Here is an 18691-nt window from a genome sequence, read left to right as displayed (position 1 = left end):
ACCCACCATACGAAAAAATACAAATTTTTTTTTTTTTTTTTTTTTTTAAACAAGTATGTTTATTTACATTCAATTCTGAATACAAAACAAATGCAAGAGTAGATATTTAACATGTTACATCATGTGGTTCATTGTATTGGTGGGTCTCAAAGCCAGCATTCTGAGCTTGGTTAATAGCAGCTGACAAAGTAGTTACTTATCCCGATTGATATTACTGAAATACAGTGTGCCTATGCTGCATGTGTTATTGGCTGGCGAACAGCCCAGGGTTTACCCTGCCTCTCGCCCCAAGTCAGCTAAAGTAGGCTCCAGCTTACCAGCAACCCTAATGAAGAGGTAGGCGATAGAAATTGGATGGATTAGCTTTGGTTTAGTTTCCAAAATCCATTTTACTCAATGCCAATCTCTTCAGGGGCAACGCCTTTTTTGACAATGAACATAACTATATACATTTTAATTTGTGCACTTAAACTGGAGCCTGTGTGGCTCCGATATCTATTTCAACTGAAAGAGGGAATGTAGGTTTGAGTCTTGATCTTCTGTGTTTTCTTCCCCTACGTGTTCACGATGGGCGTTAACCTAAGATCAAAACAAGACATTTTATTTCATGAAAGTTTAAAGAGAAACAACTGAAGTCATATACAGTGGGTACGGAAAGTATTCAGACCCCCTTAAAGTTTTCACTGTTATATTGCAGCCATTTGCTAAAATCATTTAAGTTCATTTTTTTGCTCAATGTACATCGAGCACAGGACCACATATTGACAGAAAAAAAAACTCAATTGTTGACATTTTTGCAGATTTATTAAAAATGAAAAACTGAAATATCACACAGCCACAAGTAGTCAGACCTTCTGTTCAGTATTTAGTAGAAGCACCCTTTTGAGCTAATACACCCATGAGTCTTTTTTGGAATGATGCAACAAGTTTTTCACACCTGGATTTGGGGATCCTCTGCCATTCCTCCTTGCAGATCCTCTCCAGTTCTGTCAGGTTGGATGGTGAACGTTGGTAGAAAGCCATTTTCAGATCTCTCCAGAGATGCTCAATTGGGTTTAAGTCAGGGCTGTGGCTGGGCCATTCAAGAACAGTCACGGAGTTGTTCTGAAGTCACTCCTTTGTTATTTTAACTGCGTGCTTAGGGTCATTGTCTTTTTTTAACGTGAACCTTCAGCCCAGTCTGAGGTCCTGAACACTGGAGAAGGTTTTCGTCCAGGATATCCCTGTACTTGACCGCATTCATATTTCCTTCGATTGCAACCAGCCGTCCTGTCCCTGCAGCTGAAAAACACCCCCGCAGCATGATGCTGCCACCACCATGCTTCACTGTTGGGACTGTATTGGACAGATGACCATTTCCTGTTTTTTTTCCACCCATACCGCTTAGAATTAAGGCCAAAAAGTTCTATCTTGGTCTCATCAGACCAGAGAATCTTATTTCTCACCATCTTGGAGTCCTTTTTTTTTTTTTTTTAAAAAGCAAACGTGGGCTTTCATGTGTCTTGCACTGAGGAGAGGCTTCCGTCGGGCCACTGCCATAAAGCCCCGATTGGTGGAGGGCTGCAGTGATGGTTGACTTTCTCGAACTTTCTCCCATATCCCGCCTGCATCTCTGGAGCTCAGCCACAGTGATCTTTGGGTTCTTCTTTAGCTCTCTCACCAAGGATCTTCTCCCCCGATTGCTCAGTTTGGCCGCACGGCCACCTCTAGGAAGGGTTCTGGTCGTCCCAAACGTCTTCCATTTAAGGATTATGGAGGCCACTGTGCTCTTAGGAACCTTAAGTGCAGCAGAATTTTTTTTTGTAACCTTGGCCAGATCTGTGCCTTGCCACGATTCTGTCTCTGAGCTCTTCAGGCAGTTCCTTTGACCTCATGATTCTCATTTGCTCTGACATGCACTGTGAGCTGTAAGGTCTTATATAGACAGATGTGTGGCTTTCCTAATCAAGTCCAATCAGTATAATCAAACACAGCTGGACTCCAATGAAGGGCTTAGAACCATCTCAAGGATGATCAGAAGAAATGGATAGCACCCAAGTTAAATATGATATTTCAGTTTTTCTTTTTTAATAAATCTGCAAAAATGTTCAACAATTCTTTTTTTTCTGTCAATATGGGGTGTTGTGTGTATATTAATGAGGAAAAAAATGAACTTAAAAGTATTTTAGCAAATGGCTGTAATATAATAAAGAGTGAAAAATTTAAGGGGTCTGAATACTTTCTGTACCCACTGTACACATACCAAAAAGACAAGCTTGTTACCTGATAGTTGTGAGGACTGAAATTATTTAAATGTCCAAAGCAGACCCGTGTGATGAAGATCGTGAATGTGATGAGCAGCATGGTACCTGTGAATAGGGTTGAAGTTGCTAAAGGACCTGGGGACAGGGAGCAGGGGGACTCATTCATCAGGGGCTTTAAATTCTCAAGAGACAAAAACAAGAACAAAGAAGATGTGAATGTAATACCAGAACGCTTCAGAAAGAAGAAAAACTGCCATAACATTCCAAGTACGGGGCCAACCATTGCTTGATTGACAGCTCCAGAGTGGATACATTTGTCCAATTTGGTTGGGCGATACATGTTGTAAATGTTGTACCGGTCCACTTGTTGTTTTATTATCATGTATACCAGGCCTGCACAGGGAAGAGGGGCACAACATTTAATGACTGACTGGTAAAATGTCTCTATACACTAGATCAGAATACAGTTGATTTACTCAACTGTCACGTCAGATTTCTTTTAGTAGTAACAAGGGGGGCTTCATTATAAAATTGCATTTTGATAATTATATATTTTTTCAACATAACTTTTTATTGTGACTAATATAAACTAAATTATAATGTACTGGGCTTAATTAATTGAAGGTTTATATTTGCGCTACAGCTCATCCGCAACCCTAATGAGGATACTGTTAATGGTATAAAAAAATGGATGGATGGATAGTTTTTGGGGGGGACGTTGACATGTTCTGTGGCTCCCAGCTGCATACAGCAGCACCTTATTGTTACACTACACTGTACACTTCACAGATGGCATGTCATGTTTTTTTTTTACAAATTATATGTGGTTCTGTTGGCTTCATCAAGCCGCGATCTTCAACTCTTCCCAGAGCGTTTCGTAGCAGTGTGTGAAGCGAAAGGGGTGAGAATCAGCACCTAAAAATGTGAGGCCATGGTCCTCACGTCGAAAAAGAGTGGAGTGCCCTCTCCAGGTTTGGGAGGGGATCCTGCACCAAGTGGAGTTTGAAGTCAGCCAAAAGATCTCAACAAGCTGCAACAAAACACCATGATCCAAAGAAATTCAAGAACAGATGAGTCTTAAGTTTCACACCTTTGCGTTGCTCTGTTAGGAGGCTAACTTCTCTCCGGGTCGCCCTTATTTTTGCCTCAAGCCTTCCCTTCCATGGAGGTTGCCCTTGCTTCTTCCGGTTGTTTAACTTGTAACCAAACATCTCTAGGATAACATACTGTTGCATCTTTGTGATGGTCTTGGTAGGGATGCTTAGCGTTGCTGTGTTGATGTTGTCCAGTACGGATTCTGATAGTACTTCTTTCTATAGCATTGCCACGCATGCGGTAGCAGAGTTCCCCCAAGACTTCATGATCTTCTTTCTCAAGTCAAATGCTCTTGTATTGAGCTGTTCTGTTTGGGGGCCTTGAAACCCAATCTCAATGTTTGGGGGTGATGGTGAAATCACCTCGACTATGACGTTGTGTCCTGGCTCCCCCTTTCCGTAGCATCTTTGCACTGCAGATGAGGTATTGTACCTCATCTATCTCAAACCGATAGTTGCTCTTGCTGAGCCTGGAGTTGTCTTACTCAATGTGAATGTAGGATTCCAAAGAGTCCATTCCCCCAACATTCTTTGCATGTATCCCCTTTCACTGCTCTTACAATAGTAGCACTCCATCAGTACTTTTTCTACCCTGTTCCATGACTGTTTTTCTTTTTTAATAAATCTGCAAAAATTTGAAATATTTTTTTTTCTGTCAATATGGGGTGCTGTGTACATTAATGAGGAAAATTTTTTTACTTGAATGCTTGTAGAAAATGGCTGCAATATAACAAAGAGTGAAAAATTTAAGAGGGTCTGAATCCTTTCCGTACCCACTGTAGACTAAAAGATCCTCAAAAGCTAAACATCATGCAGAGATAGAAAGAAATTCAGGAAAAAATGAGACAGAAAGTGAGATCTATCAGCCCCAAAACAGAACAATCACCCTAATCGTGTTTGTGTGCAGTGTTGCCAGAGTTACCTTGCAAAAGTAACTGAGTTACTTTACTGATTACTTGATTTCAAAAGTAACTAATTTAGAAAGAAATAACTTTTTAGTTACTTTCAGCAACTTTCAGCAGGAATATTACTTATCCACAGTACAAGTGAGTCAGTACTTATTGTATGACGATTTATGACCGCGCACTTCAGTGTGAATAATTAACCCACAATGCATTGCGCGCTGAACATGCCAGTAAAACTGTATTCTTAATGTGTGAATAAAAAAGTAACAACAATCAAATCACTTTTTACTAAGGAAAATAAAACTGTGTAACAATAGTGAACTAATGCATTTCTTTACACTTATGTTACTGTACCGTCACTGTGCATTGTACAATAAACAATCACCTCCCAATCTCTTTCTTATTTTTGCTGAGACGTAAGCTGTTTGTGTGAACAGTTAAATGATATTGAATAGTTGGACTGTGTTTTACAGTTTTGTTTCACATCCACAATTTAATACTTGGTGAGAAACAATGACTCAAAAGTAACTATTGATGGTTTGAAGTAACTATAGTCTGATTACTTTCCTGGAAACAGTAATGCCTTACTTTGCTCGTTACTCAAAATGGCGGCATTTTGAAGTAACTGCTTGTGTGTACAGTGGGTTCGGAAAGCATTCAGACACCCTTAAATTTTTCACTCTTTGTTATATTGCAGCCATTTGCTAAAATCATGTAAGTTCATTTTCCCTAATTAATGTACGCACAGCACCCCATATTGACAGAACAAAAATGGAATTTTTGACATTTTTGCACATTTATTAAAAACTGAAATATCACGCAGCCATAAGTATTCAGACCCTTTGCTGTGACGCTCATATTTAACTCGGGTGCTGTCCATTTCTTCTGATCATCCTTGAGATGGTTCTACACCTTCATTGGAGTCCAGCTGTGTTTGATTATACTGATTGGACTTGATTAGGAAAGTCACACATCTGTCTATATATATACATATATATATATATATATATATATATATATATATATATATATATTATATATATATATATATATACATATATATATATATATATATATACATATACATATATATATATATATGTGTGTCTGTATAAGACCTTACAGCTCACAGTGCATGTCAGAGCAAATGAGAATCAGGAGGTCAAAGGAACTGCCTGAAGAGCTCAGAGACAGAATTGTGGTAAGGCACAGATCTGGTCAAGGTTACAAAAAAAGATTCTGCTGCACTTAAGGTTCCTAAAAGCACAGTGGCCTCCATAATCCTTAAACGGAAGCCGTTTGGGAGGACCAGAACCCTTCCTAGAGCTGGCCGTCCGGCCAAACTTAGCAATCGGGGGAGAAGAGCCTTGGTGAGAGAGGTAAAGAAGAACCCAAAGATCACTGTGGCTGAGCTCCAGAGATGCAGTCGGGAGAATTGGAGAAAGTTCTAGAAAGTGAACCATCAGTGCAGCCCTCTACCAGTCGGGGATTTATGGCAGAGTGGCCCGACGGAAGCCTCTCCTCAGTGCAAGACACATGAAAGCACGCATGGAGTTTTCTAAAAAAAACAACTGAAGCACTCCAAAATAGTGAGAAATAAGGTTCTCTGGTCTGATGAGACCAAGATAGAAATTTTTGGCCTTAATTCTAAGCGGTATGTGTGGAGAAAACCAGGCACTGCTCACCCCCTGTCCAATACAGTCCCAACAGTGAAGCATGGTGGTGGCAGCCTCATGCTGTGGGGACAGAACAACTGGTTGCAATCAAAGGAAAGATGAATGTGTCCAAGTACAGGGATATCCTGGACGAAAACCTTCTACAGAGTGTTCGGGACCGCAGACTGGGCCGACGGTTCACCTTCCAACAAGACGATGACCCTAAGCACACAGCTAAAATAACGAAGGAGTGGCTTTAGAACAACTCTGTGACTGAATGGCCCAACCAGAGCCCTGACTTCAACCCAATTGAGCATCTCCGAAAAGACCTGAAAATGGCTGTCCACCAACTTTCACCATCCAACCTGACAGAACTGGAGAGGATCTGCGAGGAATGGCAGAGGATCGCCAAATCCAGGTGTGAAAAACTTTGCATCATTCCCAAAAAGACTCATGGCTCTATTAGCTCAAAAGGGTACTTCTACTAAATACTGAGCAAAGGGTCTGAATACTTATTGGCTGTGTGATATTTCAGTTTTTATTTTTTAATAAATTGCAAAAATGTCAACAATTTAATTTTTTTTCTGTCAATATGGGGTGCTATGTGTACATTGAGTAAAAAATGAATAATGATTTTAGCAAATGGCTGCAATATAACAGAGTGAGAAATTTAAGGGGGTCTGAATACTTTCCGTACCCACTGTGTGTGTGTGTGTGTGTGTATATATATAGAGAGAGAGAGAGAGAGAGAGAGAGAGAGAGAGAGAGAGAGAGAGAGAGAGAGAGAGCGAGAGAGAGAGAGAGAGAGAGAGAGAGAGAATATAGTCGTTCAACAGCTCATGTATGTGTCACTTTCAATCATTTCACCATATTGCAAAAATAGACCAGATGCAAAGAAAATATACAAAGCCTACCAAAGGGGACTATGACCGGGCAGGTGATGCTATAGGTCATAACCATAGTGAAGATGCACATCATCCAGGCGTATGATGCTCCACATGGAAATTCAGTGGCTGGCAACTGTAAAATGACATGGAAACAAAATCACGACTCATCTTATCAAGAATAGTCCCCACAATCTTTAAAAAGCCTTTTCATAACCCTTTGCTGATGTCATTAAAAGTATTCTGTCTTGCGTACAATAAATATTGTATTATATTTGTGGTCATGATCTCTAATGCGGCATGATGGGCGGCTGGTTAGCACTTCAGCCTCACAGTTCAGAGGTTGTTGGTTCAAACCCAGGCTGTCGTCTTCCTGTGTGAACTTTGCATGCTCTCCCCGTGCCTATGTGGATTTTCTCCAGGTACTTTCCTCCCATGTTTCAGGTTTACTGAATGAAACTGTGAATCATTGTCTGTCTTGTTTTTGTTTGTTTATCTGTGTGTGCCCTGCCATTGGCTGGTGACCACTTCAGGGTGTACCCCGCCTCTCGCCCAAAGTCAGCCGGGATAGGCTCAAGCACAACCACGACCCTAATGAGGATATGGGGTACAGAGAATGAATGGATGGATGAATCTGAAAATTAGTGTCTGGTGTGACCACCATTTTCCTCATGCAGTACAACACATTTATTGCAAAGGTGTGCAAATGCATACAGGGCAGAGCAAGCAACAACGATGTTTGTCTGCTTTGTCTCGCGTTTTTGTGAGATCCGGCCAGTATGCCCCTCCCTATAGTAATTCTATTCAAATTTCAAGGAATATAAAGACAGCAAGGTGACAAACCTATCAGTTCTTGCAACAGTGTGCTAAATTTACCGTTTCTGGCCTTGTTTTTATTAAGTAGTCGCACAATTTGCTTCTGTTTTTTTCCTCCCACCAGTCACATGCGTGAAACACGTACTGTCATGCACTATGATGAAATGTAGTATGAATTGACATGTGTGTGCATCTGCACTCCGTGTGCAGTGTGAATCCATGAAGGTGCCCTAGTGCCTCACTTGGTTGATATACAATGTCGTTGTAAAAGTATTTTTTTTTACCAATTTTACTTTTATTTTTCTTAAGATGCATTTTTGTGCCCAGTATGCACAAAAGATTCCCATTGTTAGTGGTAGTGAATAACTTTTACTTTTGAGTGTTTGTTAAAGGTAACTCAAATTATTTGCCTAATAAATGAAAAGCATGGTGGAACTAGCAATGACTACTCTCTTGTAGCCAAAATCTCACCTTGTGTGTGGGCAGACTGCTCATGATGTGTTCAAGAAGAGCTCGTAAAAATACATTACAACATGTTGAAAAGGAATTTTAATGGCTGTATAAAAGTGTGTGGGGGATGGTGGGGGCAAATGGGACATATTTTAAAGGTGGGGGAACATGTCAACGATGCCCATGGGCCAACACAACAAACAAACAAATACTCTGTTCTCCAAGCCAGTAATTTTGAGGTTTGTGTTTTCAAGTAAATCGTCAACTGTTGCTGCTAAAACAAAGAAACTTATTTGCATCATAATGATACTAAATGCCACACTAACCATCCTAATGTTCCTCCTCTTGGCCTCAGAACAAGCCATGCAAATGCGAACGGCATACACTGCCAGAGCCGGGATTCTCAGCAGTTCCATGGCATTACCAGTGAGGGCTGCCGCAATGACACATTTAACAAAAAAGGAGCCTGTGTCAGGAAGGAACACGCACCTAGCGAAAATTATACATATATCATGTTATTCATATATTTTCTTGAGGACTGATCAGAACCGTCAGGTATCATCTTAAGCGTACAAATGTACGTCTAGACAAGATTAAATGGGGCAATCAAACATCACTTGATAAAAATTGGCTTAGCTGTTGAAATGCCCTGCAGAAGAGGGGTCCTGCATAGATCTAAACTAGTGCCTTTCCATTATTAGAACATTTTATTAGTTACTACTGATTACTTGTATATAGGAATAAGGATGTGTATATGCAAATTATATTCCTTCTGATTATTAATTTACTATAGTGTTACAGTATATTCATGTTCATAGAAAGTAATAGAATCCTAAAGTTGTGATAGTGGTAGGACTAAATCCGTTTTTATTTTTTCCTACTCCTTTTCGAATTCGCGTAACGTAACAATTTTTTTTGTATGTATTTTTTAAATGATTTTATTTTTATCTTGTTTATTTTGTTATTCTTTATGGATGTCATTACATTTGAAACAAAGAATTCAATTAAATTCAAATGTATCATTTTTGTAGGTCACGACAAAATATCTGGGATTGAATTATAATGCATGATATACATTATGTGCTTCCGGCTTCAAAACGTTTTTTTGAACTGGACCATAAACTTAAACTTGAGTACCACTGCTATAGAACATGCATGTGTTTGAGGTGTTACAAGGTCATGACAGGTTGTAGAATGTATTTGCTACTTACGCAAACCGTTGTGTCGCATTGGACAAGAACGTAGAGCCAAAAAGCCAATCGAAAAAATACTCCAAACTGCAGCAAACAGTTCAATTGCATTAGACAAGTAGTACAATACCAATTAGCACATACCAGAAGCGGGAACAAATCATTGCTTTGCAAGTCACAAGTAAGTCTCAAGTCTTTGCCCTCAAGTCCCGAGTCAAGTCGCAAGTCATAAACTTGAAGTTTTGAGTCCTTTTGAGTAATTCATTCATTCATTTTCTGTACTGCTGATTCTGGGCGAGAGGCGGGATACACCCTGAACCAGTCACGAGCCAATCGCAGGGCACATAGAAACAAACAACCATTTGCACTCACATTCACACCTACGGGCAATTTAGACTTGCCAATTACCCTACCACGCATGTTTTTGGGATGTGGGAGGAAACCGGAGTGCCCGGAGAAAACCCACGCAGGCACGGGAAGAACATGCTAACTCCACACAGGCGGGGCCAGGGATTGAACCCCAGTCCTCAGAACTGTGAGGCAAACGCTCTAACCAGTCGGTCACCGTGGTCGGTCAAATGGTTGTTTGTTTATATGTGCCCTGCGATTGGGTGGCAACCAGTTCACTGTGTACCCCGCCTCCTGCCCGCTGATAGCTGGGATAGGCTCCAGCACGCCCGCGACCCTAGTGAGGAGAAGCGGCTCAGAAAATGGATGGATGGATGTATATATTATGTACCCGCCTTTCGCCCAAAGTCAGCTGGGATAGGCTACAACGCCCCACGACCCTGAACAGGATAAGCCGTTTTGAGAATGGATGGATGGATATTATGTACTGCATTTATATGTTTAATATACTTTAAATCCACATTTAGGAGGAGAGGGGGACTTAGTTTATTGCCCCTTCAAAACACTGATCAATAGTACCTTTTCAGTTATTCTATGAAAATGCTATGACTTAATTTTTCTCACTTTCTTTCTTGTTTTTTTTAACCTGTCCTGTTCAGTTGCATGGCCCGTGTGCTGGAACGGTTTTATATTTGATAAAGAGCAATTATCAATTTCACTTAATAATGAACGACCAATTGGTTTTCTCTTTTAGATAATCAACAGCACGCCCGCGACTCTTGTGAGGATTATGCGGTACGGAAAATGGATGGATGGATGGATGGATATCATTACATTAGGTGAAAGTATGTGAAATAATTACTTCTTGATCAATTCCTCTGCCACAGTGTACCCAAGAGGGCGCCACCAGTCAAAAGTTAATAGGAAGTCAATCTACACAGCCGCCCGCCATATAGCTAGAGTAAACTAAGTGTTAGTTTCTCATTGCTTTGGTCGCTCAAGTGAAGTCACGAGTCTTCGCTGTTGAAGTTGAGTTGAAAGTCATTAAGACTTATTGTCAAGTTGAGTCTTAAAGTCATCACTTTCATGACTCGAGTCCAAGTTATGTGAGTCGAGTCCACACCTCTGGCATATACAGTATAATTTCAGTTCACTGTATTGCAGGACTCAAGTTTAAAAAAAAAAAAATGCTTACTTGCCAATACCCAGGGAGGGCAGTACCAGGAACATTAAGGTCTGGAAAACGTAGCACTTATGCATTGTTACTTCGTTTTCTGTTGACCTTTAGAAAAGGAAATAATGTTGACTACTTAATGAATCATGTCCTCAGAACATGCAAAACTGAGTGGTTTGAAATCTCACCGGGTCCAGTGGGATTCGAAGAGAGACGAGTAATAGACAATGGTAGGAAGCAAGGTGGAGAAGAGCCACAGGAGGAAAGTCGGTAAAAACTGAGTGACAAGTGGATTCTGGGGATAAAGCAGGCCGACACGTTGAGTCATCAAGACTGAACTACGTACGGATAACCATGCATTAATGGACTTTTGGCATGACAACGGCAATAGTTTTTTTTCAAAAGCAATACAAATAGAATTGCGCTCAATGTGTTCCAGCTATTGTGTTCCAATCCGCACAGCGTCATCCAAATTGAACGGTGTTTCAAGATACTCAACCCACTCATGATTATTGCTCGGTCCCAAAATTGCTATCCACTGCAGTGCATGAAAATACTAAATTAAAAGGAGAAATACACTTGTTTAAGGGATCCAGGAACTAAAAAATAAGTTTGGAAAAAGCATAGTCCCGGGTGAAGTGCAGACTGCAGACTTTGCTGTGTGTTGTGACTATACTACATACTTGGCTGTTTACTCGAGGTTACGAATACACAGTTGTCATATTTCGCCGACCGGAAAAGGGTTAACAATATAATTCACAACGGATATGACGTCATGGCGTTACGTGCTAAAGACCTTTATCCAAGACCGATTCTTAACCTGGTCACTTACGTTTAGGTCCTCCACTGCTTTGGTAATATTGAAGTCGTCCAAAGTGGCCATAATGATGGTCGGAGTGGTAAAGAAGAAGAGGAGGATGACAAGGAGAGTGTTGATGACAAAAAAGCGTACCCACCATGACAATCCTCCCACTGACAGATGGTCCCTGTGGAACAGAGCTGTTCAGATACAACCAGACAATGAAGCTAAAACACAAGTCATGTCTTTTGTACCTTCTGAAGTCGTCTTACCAGAGGACATTATGTGGATCGGGGGCATAGCTGACCGTCCAATTGTCTGTCTTGAGCTTGGTGCTCCGCGACGAGCACCTGGGCTCTCGGCGACAGTGACAGCCATGATATATGCAAATGTTGAAGTCCCTCAAGATTCTGAAATGAGCCATGTGTCCAGATAACACAGATCTGTCAGTCACACAACAGCAGCTTTACAGAGTGTCTTGTGGTATGGCTTATAAAAAAATGGGCCTTGCCTGTCAGCTGCATCCTCATTCTGAAAAGTGACAAAGACCATTTTTAAATGTTTCTTCTGGACTTTACTTTTCTCCTGCTCGAAGATCTCCGATAACACTTTTTCCAACCTGGTGTAATACATGACTGCCTCTTCCTGGGAGGCACAATGGTCCAATTTAGTTAATCGATGTCAATATTTGCTGAAGGTATTTTTCATTATCAATCCTTTGGCGACAAATGTTTGCCCACACCTAATCTAAAGAAATAAGATCATAAGTACGTTCTGCTTTTTTGTGTGTTTTTTTTTTTACTTTTGATGCCACTGCAGAGGTTTCACTGATGGCAAACTCTTTGCCACAAAGAGCATGTGTGATCATAATCATAGAACCTGAAAAGTGACTTACTGCCACATCTATTCTCTGTACGGTTTAGGGTTTAACATTAGGGTCGCGGGTAAATCAGCTTATCCCAGCTGACTTTGGGCAAGAGGTGGGTACACCTTGAACTCGTTGCTAGCCAATCGGAGGGCACATTCACACGGTCTCCAATTAACCTACCATGCATGTTTTTGGAATGTGAGAGGAAACCGGAGTACCCACGGAGGCACAGGAAGAACATGCAAACTCCAAAGGTCAGAGCCCGGATTTGAACCCACAACCTCAGAACTGTGAGATGGAAGTGCTAACCAGTCAAAATAAAATAAATAAAAAATAAAGTACATGCCAACATATAACTGGTAGGCCTACTTTACGAGGACTCTTTCCATGACTAAGTAACTTAATTTACTTGTTTCTCAAAATGTGAGAGACGAGGGATGCTGGGAGAAAGCTACGGTGTTCGCTGCCAGCATCTGACGGTGACATATCTGTTTTCAAATACCGAAAATCTTCAAATAATTAACAGCCATTATTTGACACTGAAAAACAAAACAAAAAAACATAGATTCATTTTTTTTCATACCCCCCCAAAATTCTTGAATAAAGTGGGGATATACCGCTAATAAACGTTTTCCACAAAAAAATAGAACAGTGTCTGCTCACTGATGGACCTAGATGACCAGGTGATACGTTTAATTATTAGGCTTTACACCAGGATTTTTGGGACCGATCACCAGTCAGTGTTTTTTCACTGACAAGATTGAAAAATCTTTATTGGCCATCAAGAGTTACAGTACTGCGCAACAAGACACGTGATAAAGCTAAAAATAAACTAGCTTCTGGATTCATACGCGACGAAGATGCGGAGTTAAATGTCTTGTGCGTAGCCAATCGATGACGTGATTGATAGGATCTTCAAATTATGACATGAAAGCCAATCAGCATAAAATGCTGCCGATAATTAGCATTTTGCATAAAATGCTAATTATCGGCTGATGCCGATAACACCGATCAGATCGGCGTAAAGTCTATTAATTATGCTGCAAAATCGACAAGAAGGCGGCGCCGTAGATGGTATGTAGAACAAAGGGGCACACTCAGTACATCATCACAGCATGTGACTCAAACGGACCAATCAAGAGAGATGATCTACACGGCATTCTACGCGCAACAATTTTTGCCGTGTGCGCGTCAAATGATGCAGAGGGGCTGCGCAGGCCAATGCGTGGGTAACGTGATGCAATGTGGGCGTTGTCGGCCACGCGAGAACGGGAGTATAAAGAGGCCTTTACTGTTCCCTATTAGTTACCATGTTACTATGGTTATCTATCGATGGATAGATCATGTTCAATCTTAAGAGGTTCCAATATATTGAGTCTGCTTGTTTGGCCTTTTTTACCATTTTTTTTTTCTTTTTTTTTAAATAGGAAAATACGAAGCATACTTGTCGCTTTAACCTTAAACTGACCAACATCAACTCTTGTGCAGTACAAATAACAGGCCCAGCAGTTATTGTGTTGCATTTGGGATAAAGTGAGGGCATGCCCAGTCTGACCTGCTTGTCACATTTTAAACACCAGAAATGTCGACAAAGGTTTGTGTTCATCATTGTGGTGGTCCCCCGAGCCTGCTGATCAAGGTAAAAGATTTTTTGGCTCTCTGCCCTCTTCCTGCACACACAAAATCACCTGTGTAAAACCACTGCTGAGGCACAGATGGGATAAAAATGCTCCAAGAGTCACAGTGGCACCTCGGTTTTTGAATAACCCGGTTTACGAATGATTCGGTTTAAACAATTTTTGAAAAGAAAAATTACCTCGGGTTACACACTTTTCCCACTTTACGAACAGTCTTGGCAATGCTTCGGAAGGCTCAGAACTTTGTGCTTTTTCTTGCGCCGTATAAACATTATTGCTCCATGCTTCAGGTGTTTTTTGCCTAAAATGGTCGCCACATCCCACAATGCAATGCAACGCAAAAGCTGCGCTGCATTGTGGAAGGGGTATCCAATTAGGGCTAGCAGTCAACAGTGATCGTAAACCTTACTGTACTCGAAATTGCACTGCAGTGATTTGCTAGCGAACCCAGTAACATAAGAAGTTGCTTTCACCCATTTCTATCCATCCATTTTCTTTACCGCTTATCCTCACTAGGGTCGCGGACTGCTGGAGCCTATCCCAGCTATCTGCGTGCGGGAAGCGGGTACACCCTGAACCGGTCGCCAGCCAATCGCAGGGCACATAGAAACAAACAACCAGTCGCACTCACATTCACACCTACGGGCAATTTTAAGTCTTCAATCAACCTACCACACATTTTTATGGGATGTGGGAGGAAAGTGGAGTGCCCGGAGAAAACCTACCCAAGCACGGGGAAAACATGCAAACTCCACGCAGGCGGTGCCAGGATTTGAACCCCGGTCCCCAGAACTGTGAGGCAGATGTGCTAACCAGTCGCCTACCATGCCGGCACCCATTACTATATTGCATAATATTTATTTTTAACCATACAATGATAAAAATAAGGTAACTATAATGTCATTCAGTAGCTGTAATGGATTAATTGCATTTCCATTCATTTCGATGGGAAACATTACCTCAGTTTGCAACGTTTGAGAACAGGGTTACGGGACAAATGAGATTCGTAACCCGTGGTACCACTGTAAGCTGTCATGTATTACACTGTTACCGTTTATGAAACAGCAGCAACAGCTTGGAGAAGTCGTAACAGACGCGTACATCCTTCACTGTACAATATTCATATGCCTCCCTATTAAAGATTAAGCAAAAAATGGGGTAAACGTGAGGAAAAACATCCTAAACAGCAGTTTTGAGCATTTCATCAAACTCAGCAGATTCCATTAATTTCGCTCTTCTTTCTTAAGCCAGTCCTGCTTGGGTGCTTGGTCATGCAGAATGGAGAATCTGTACACCTTCTATCCCGGAACAGTTTTTCTGTGGAACAGGAGAGTTTTATATACTGCCTGTGTCTATTTGTAAAATGATGGATATTTATTGAAAAATGCAGTTGGACAGAACGACGTTTGAGAGGGGAGAGGAGAAAGGAGACGGAGAACGTAGAGAAGAGAGAGAAAAATAAGCACAATTAAAGACAAAAAAAATACATAAAGACATGACAACTACGACGTTACATTTGAGTCTGGTTTTATATGGGACAGTAGTGCTGCACCCTGTAAGGTAGGAACAGAACAAGATAGGTTAGAGTATGACAGGAACAGGACAGTAAGAGAACCAGACATGGGCTTTAAAGTGCAATTGAGTATGATGGGAGTGGCTATGTAATATCTAAACACCTGGAGAAACTGAGTGCAAGGAAAGGTCATAGGCAGTCGTGTATAGTAATTTGGGGAGGCCCCACACCAAGCAATAAAGTCCCATGGGTGTGTCTACGGACACATGCAAGTGTCGTGGAGGCACGGTGAGGACGGTGGACCCCACCCCAGCCATTCAGAGGGAAGGGCGTATCAGGGCACAACCCACACCAAGGTACTCAGGATGATCCGCCAGCCCCACCCAAGCACCCAACAGGAGGAGAACACAAGGACCCATCCATTGACGGTGCTGGCCTTAATGGCACGCTGTGCCAAGTACCCAAGGTGGCATCCCCTTGTCCCTAGATGGCACCCCGCCCTTGGTTGGTCGTCAACGGGTGGGGGGCTGACAAATTTTCGGCATTATCCTGTCCAAAACAATGGGTGAGCTGGTTCAGGTATAGCTTTACACTGGAAATCCGATCGTCGACCAGGGGGGGTGCTGGCATAAATGTTTCACCTTTTAGGACAGCTCCAAATGCGACATTGAGTGCCAACTTTAAATAACATTTTCCACTTCCTAATTCCGTCAGTTGCTGTTCGGTTAATAGCCAGTTCCTTAGTAAAGATAACTTGGCCCACTTCTACCACTACAGTAAGCAGTGAGCCAACAACTAAAAAAAAATACATCTTCCCTGAAGTGTTGTTTTTTCTGTTATTTGGGGTATCGTCTCTGCCGTGTGCATGCACGCGCGGCACACGTAGCGAGGCAGCAGCGAAACTGAAAGCCCTGCTGCCGCATGACAGCCCACCAGCACGAGTAGCTAGTAGCCGCCAGTTAGCCTGCAGAGCAGCACACTGGCGTTGGGGTCGTCAGCTTGCTGGCCGGCAGAGATGTCGCGGACCGAGGAGATAAAGAAAAAGAGCAAAAACATTGAATTCCGCCAACAGCCCGCTGAATTTCAACTGAGGTAAAGGAGGGGAAAATTGTCCTGTTGTGGTTGCTGGTCATTGCTCCAGGGCTAAGAAACTGCCTGGGTGGCACAGACTGCCCCACTGCGGCCCATGACAGCGTGTACATCGCTTGGAAGTGTGGACTTTGACCAGGAGGCTAGGTTAGGGCAGGCACATATTTGATTGATGGGGTGTGTTGTCAGAGCGTTCAGCAGACACGCCCACAGCATCTGAAAGCTGAGAGAATGTCTCAATTCTTCACCATTTTGAAGCCTGATGTCATATACTTGGTGATTTTGTTACTCATTCAAATTTGGCAGACTTGTTAACAACACTCTTCTCTGTGGTGTGTCAAAATGATGTGATTTTTTTGTCACTTTACAGGTTCTTTAAGTAAAAAAGTCAGTGATAGTGAAAAACTGATTCTTTCTGTTATCAAATCTCAAGGCTTTTAAATAACATTTTGAGGGACGTTTGTGTACTGACGTGGAATGTCACCTCTCTGGCAGGGAAGGAGCCCGAGCTGGTGTGTGAGGTCGAGAAGTTCCGACTCGATATAGTCGGACTCGCCTCCACACACACCTGGGGCTCTGGTACCAGTCCTCTCGAGAGGGGTTGGACTCTCTTCCACTCTGGAGTTGCCCATGGTGAGAGGCGCCGAGCAGGTGTGGGTATACTTATTGCCCCCCGGCTCGGCGCCTGTACGTTGGGGTTCACCCCGGTGGACGAGAGGGTAGCCTCCCTCCGCCTTCGGGTGGGGGGACGGGTCCTGACTGTTGTTTGTGCCTATGCACCAAACAGCAGTTCAGAGTACCCACCCTTTTTGGAGTCCTTGGAGGGGGTGCTGGAGAGCGCTCCCACTGGGGACTCCATTGTTCTGTTGGGGGACTTCAATGCTCACGTGGGCAATGACAGTGAGACCTGGAAGGGCGCGATTGGGAGGAACGGCCCCCCCGATCAGAACCCAAGCGGTGTTCTGTTATTGGACTTCTGTGCTCGTCACGGATTGTCCATAACGAACACCATGTTCAAGCATAAGGGTGTCCACACGTGCACTTGGCACCAGGACACCCTAGGTCGCAGTTCGATGATCGACTTTGTGGTCGTGTCATCGGACTTGCGGCCGCATGTCTTGGACACTCGGGTGAAGAGAGGGGCGGAGCTGTCAACTGATCACCACCTGGTGGTGAGTTGGCTCCGATGGTGGGGGAAGATGCCGGTCCGACGTGGCAGGCCCAAACGTATTGTGAGGGTCTGCTGGGAACGTCTGGCAGAATCCCCTGTCAGAAGGAGTTTCAACTCCCACCTCCGACAGAACTTTGCTCATGTTCCGGGGGAGGCGGGGGACATCGAGTCCGAGTGGACCATGTTCCGCGCCTCCATTGCTGAGGCGGCCGACCGGAGCTGTGGCCGTAAGGTGGTCGGTGCCTGTCGTGGCGGCAATCCCCGAACCCGTTGGTGGACACCAACGGTGAGGGATGCCGTCAAGCTGAAGAAGGAGTCCTATCGGGCCTTTTTGGCCTGTGGGACTCCTGAGGCAGCTGATGGGTACCGGCTGGCCAAGCGGAATGCAGCTCTGGTGGTCGCTGAAGCAAAAACCCGGGCATGGGAGGAGTTCGGTGAGGCCATGGAGAAAGACTTCCGGACGGCTTCGAGGAAATTCTGGTCCACCATCCGACGTCTCAGGAGAGGAAAGCAGTGCACCACCAACACTGTGTATAGTGGGGATGGGGCGCTGCTGACCTCGACTTGGGACGTTGTGAGTCGGTGGGGAGAATACTTCGAAGACCTCCTCAATTCCACCGACACGCATTCCCATGGGGAAGCAGAGTGTGGGTTCTCTGAGGCGGGCTCTCCTATCTCTGGGTTTGAGGTCACCGAGGTAGTTAAAAAGCTCCTCGGTGGCAGGGCCCCGGGGGTGGATGAGATTCGCCCGGAGTTCCTAAAGGCTCTGGATGTTGTGGGGCTGTCCTGGTTGACACGCCTCTGCAACATCGCGTGGACATCGGGGACAGTGCCTCTGGATTGGCAGACTGGGGT

The 18691-nt window shown here is 43.2% G+C and overlaps 1 protein-coding gene across 8 annotated transcripts in view; it reads right to left on the bottom strand.

Annotated features, from left to right (window-relative positions):
- Window positions 1–70: 70 nt before the first annotated feature.
- LOC133486084 (CSC1-like protein 2) overlaps window positions 71–18691 on the bottom strand; it is a 28714-nt gene continuing 10093 nt past the window's right edge. For 5 of the 8 annotated variants that reach the window (XM_061790712.1, XM_061790713.1, XM_061790715.1 and 2 more), the window contains exons 9-21: window positions 15115–15195; window positions 13982–14096; window positions 12070–12203; window positions 11831–11968; window positions 11592–11745; window positions 10948–11054; window positions 10781–10867; window positions 9259–9324; window positions 8374–8536; window positions 6812–6917; window positions 2469–2636; window positions 2263–2378; window positions 74–579 (exon numbers count right to left, since the gene is read on the bottom strand). In XM_061790712.1, the coding sequence (XP_061646696.1) occupies window positions 496–579; window positions 2263–2378; window positions 2469–2636; window positions 6812–6917; window positions 8374–8536; window positions 9259–9324; window positions 10781–10867; window positions 10948–11054; window positions 11592–11745; window positions 11831–11968; window positions 12070–12203; window positions 13982–14096; window positions 15115–15195 (1519 nt within the window). In that variant the 3' untranslated portion in view covers window positions 74–495. Of the gene's footprint in view, window positions 580–2262; window positions 2379–2468; window positions 2637–6811; window positions 6918–8373; window positions 8537–9258; window positions 9325–10780; window positions 10868–10947; window positions 11055–11591; window positions 11746–11830; window positions 11969–12069; window positions 12204–13981; window positions 14097–15114; window positions 15196–18691 lie in introns of all 8 variants that reach the window. The other 3 variants (XM_061790716.1, XM_061790714.1, XM_061790719.1) reach the window with 3 other exon arrangements.

This window comes from Phyllopteryx taeniolatus, chromosome 11 (genome assembly GCF_024500385.1).
Source record: "Phyllopteryx taeniolatus isolate TA_2022b chromosome 11, UOR_Ptae_1.2, whole genome shotgun sequence".
NCBI lineage: Eukaryota > Metazoa > Chordata > Actinopteri > Syngnathiformes > Syngnathidae > Phyllopteryx > Phyllopteryx taeniolatus.
Note: the sequence above shows the minus strand (reverse complement) of the source record. Positions and strands in the feature narration are given on the sequence as shown.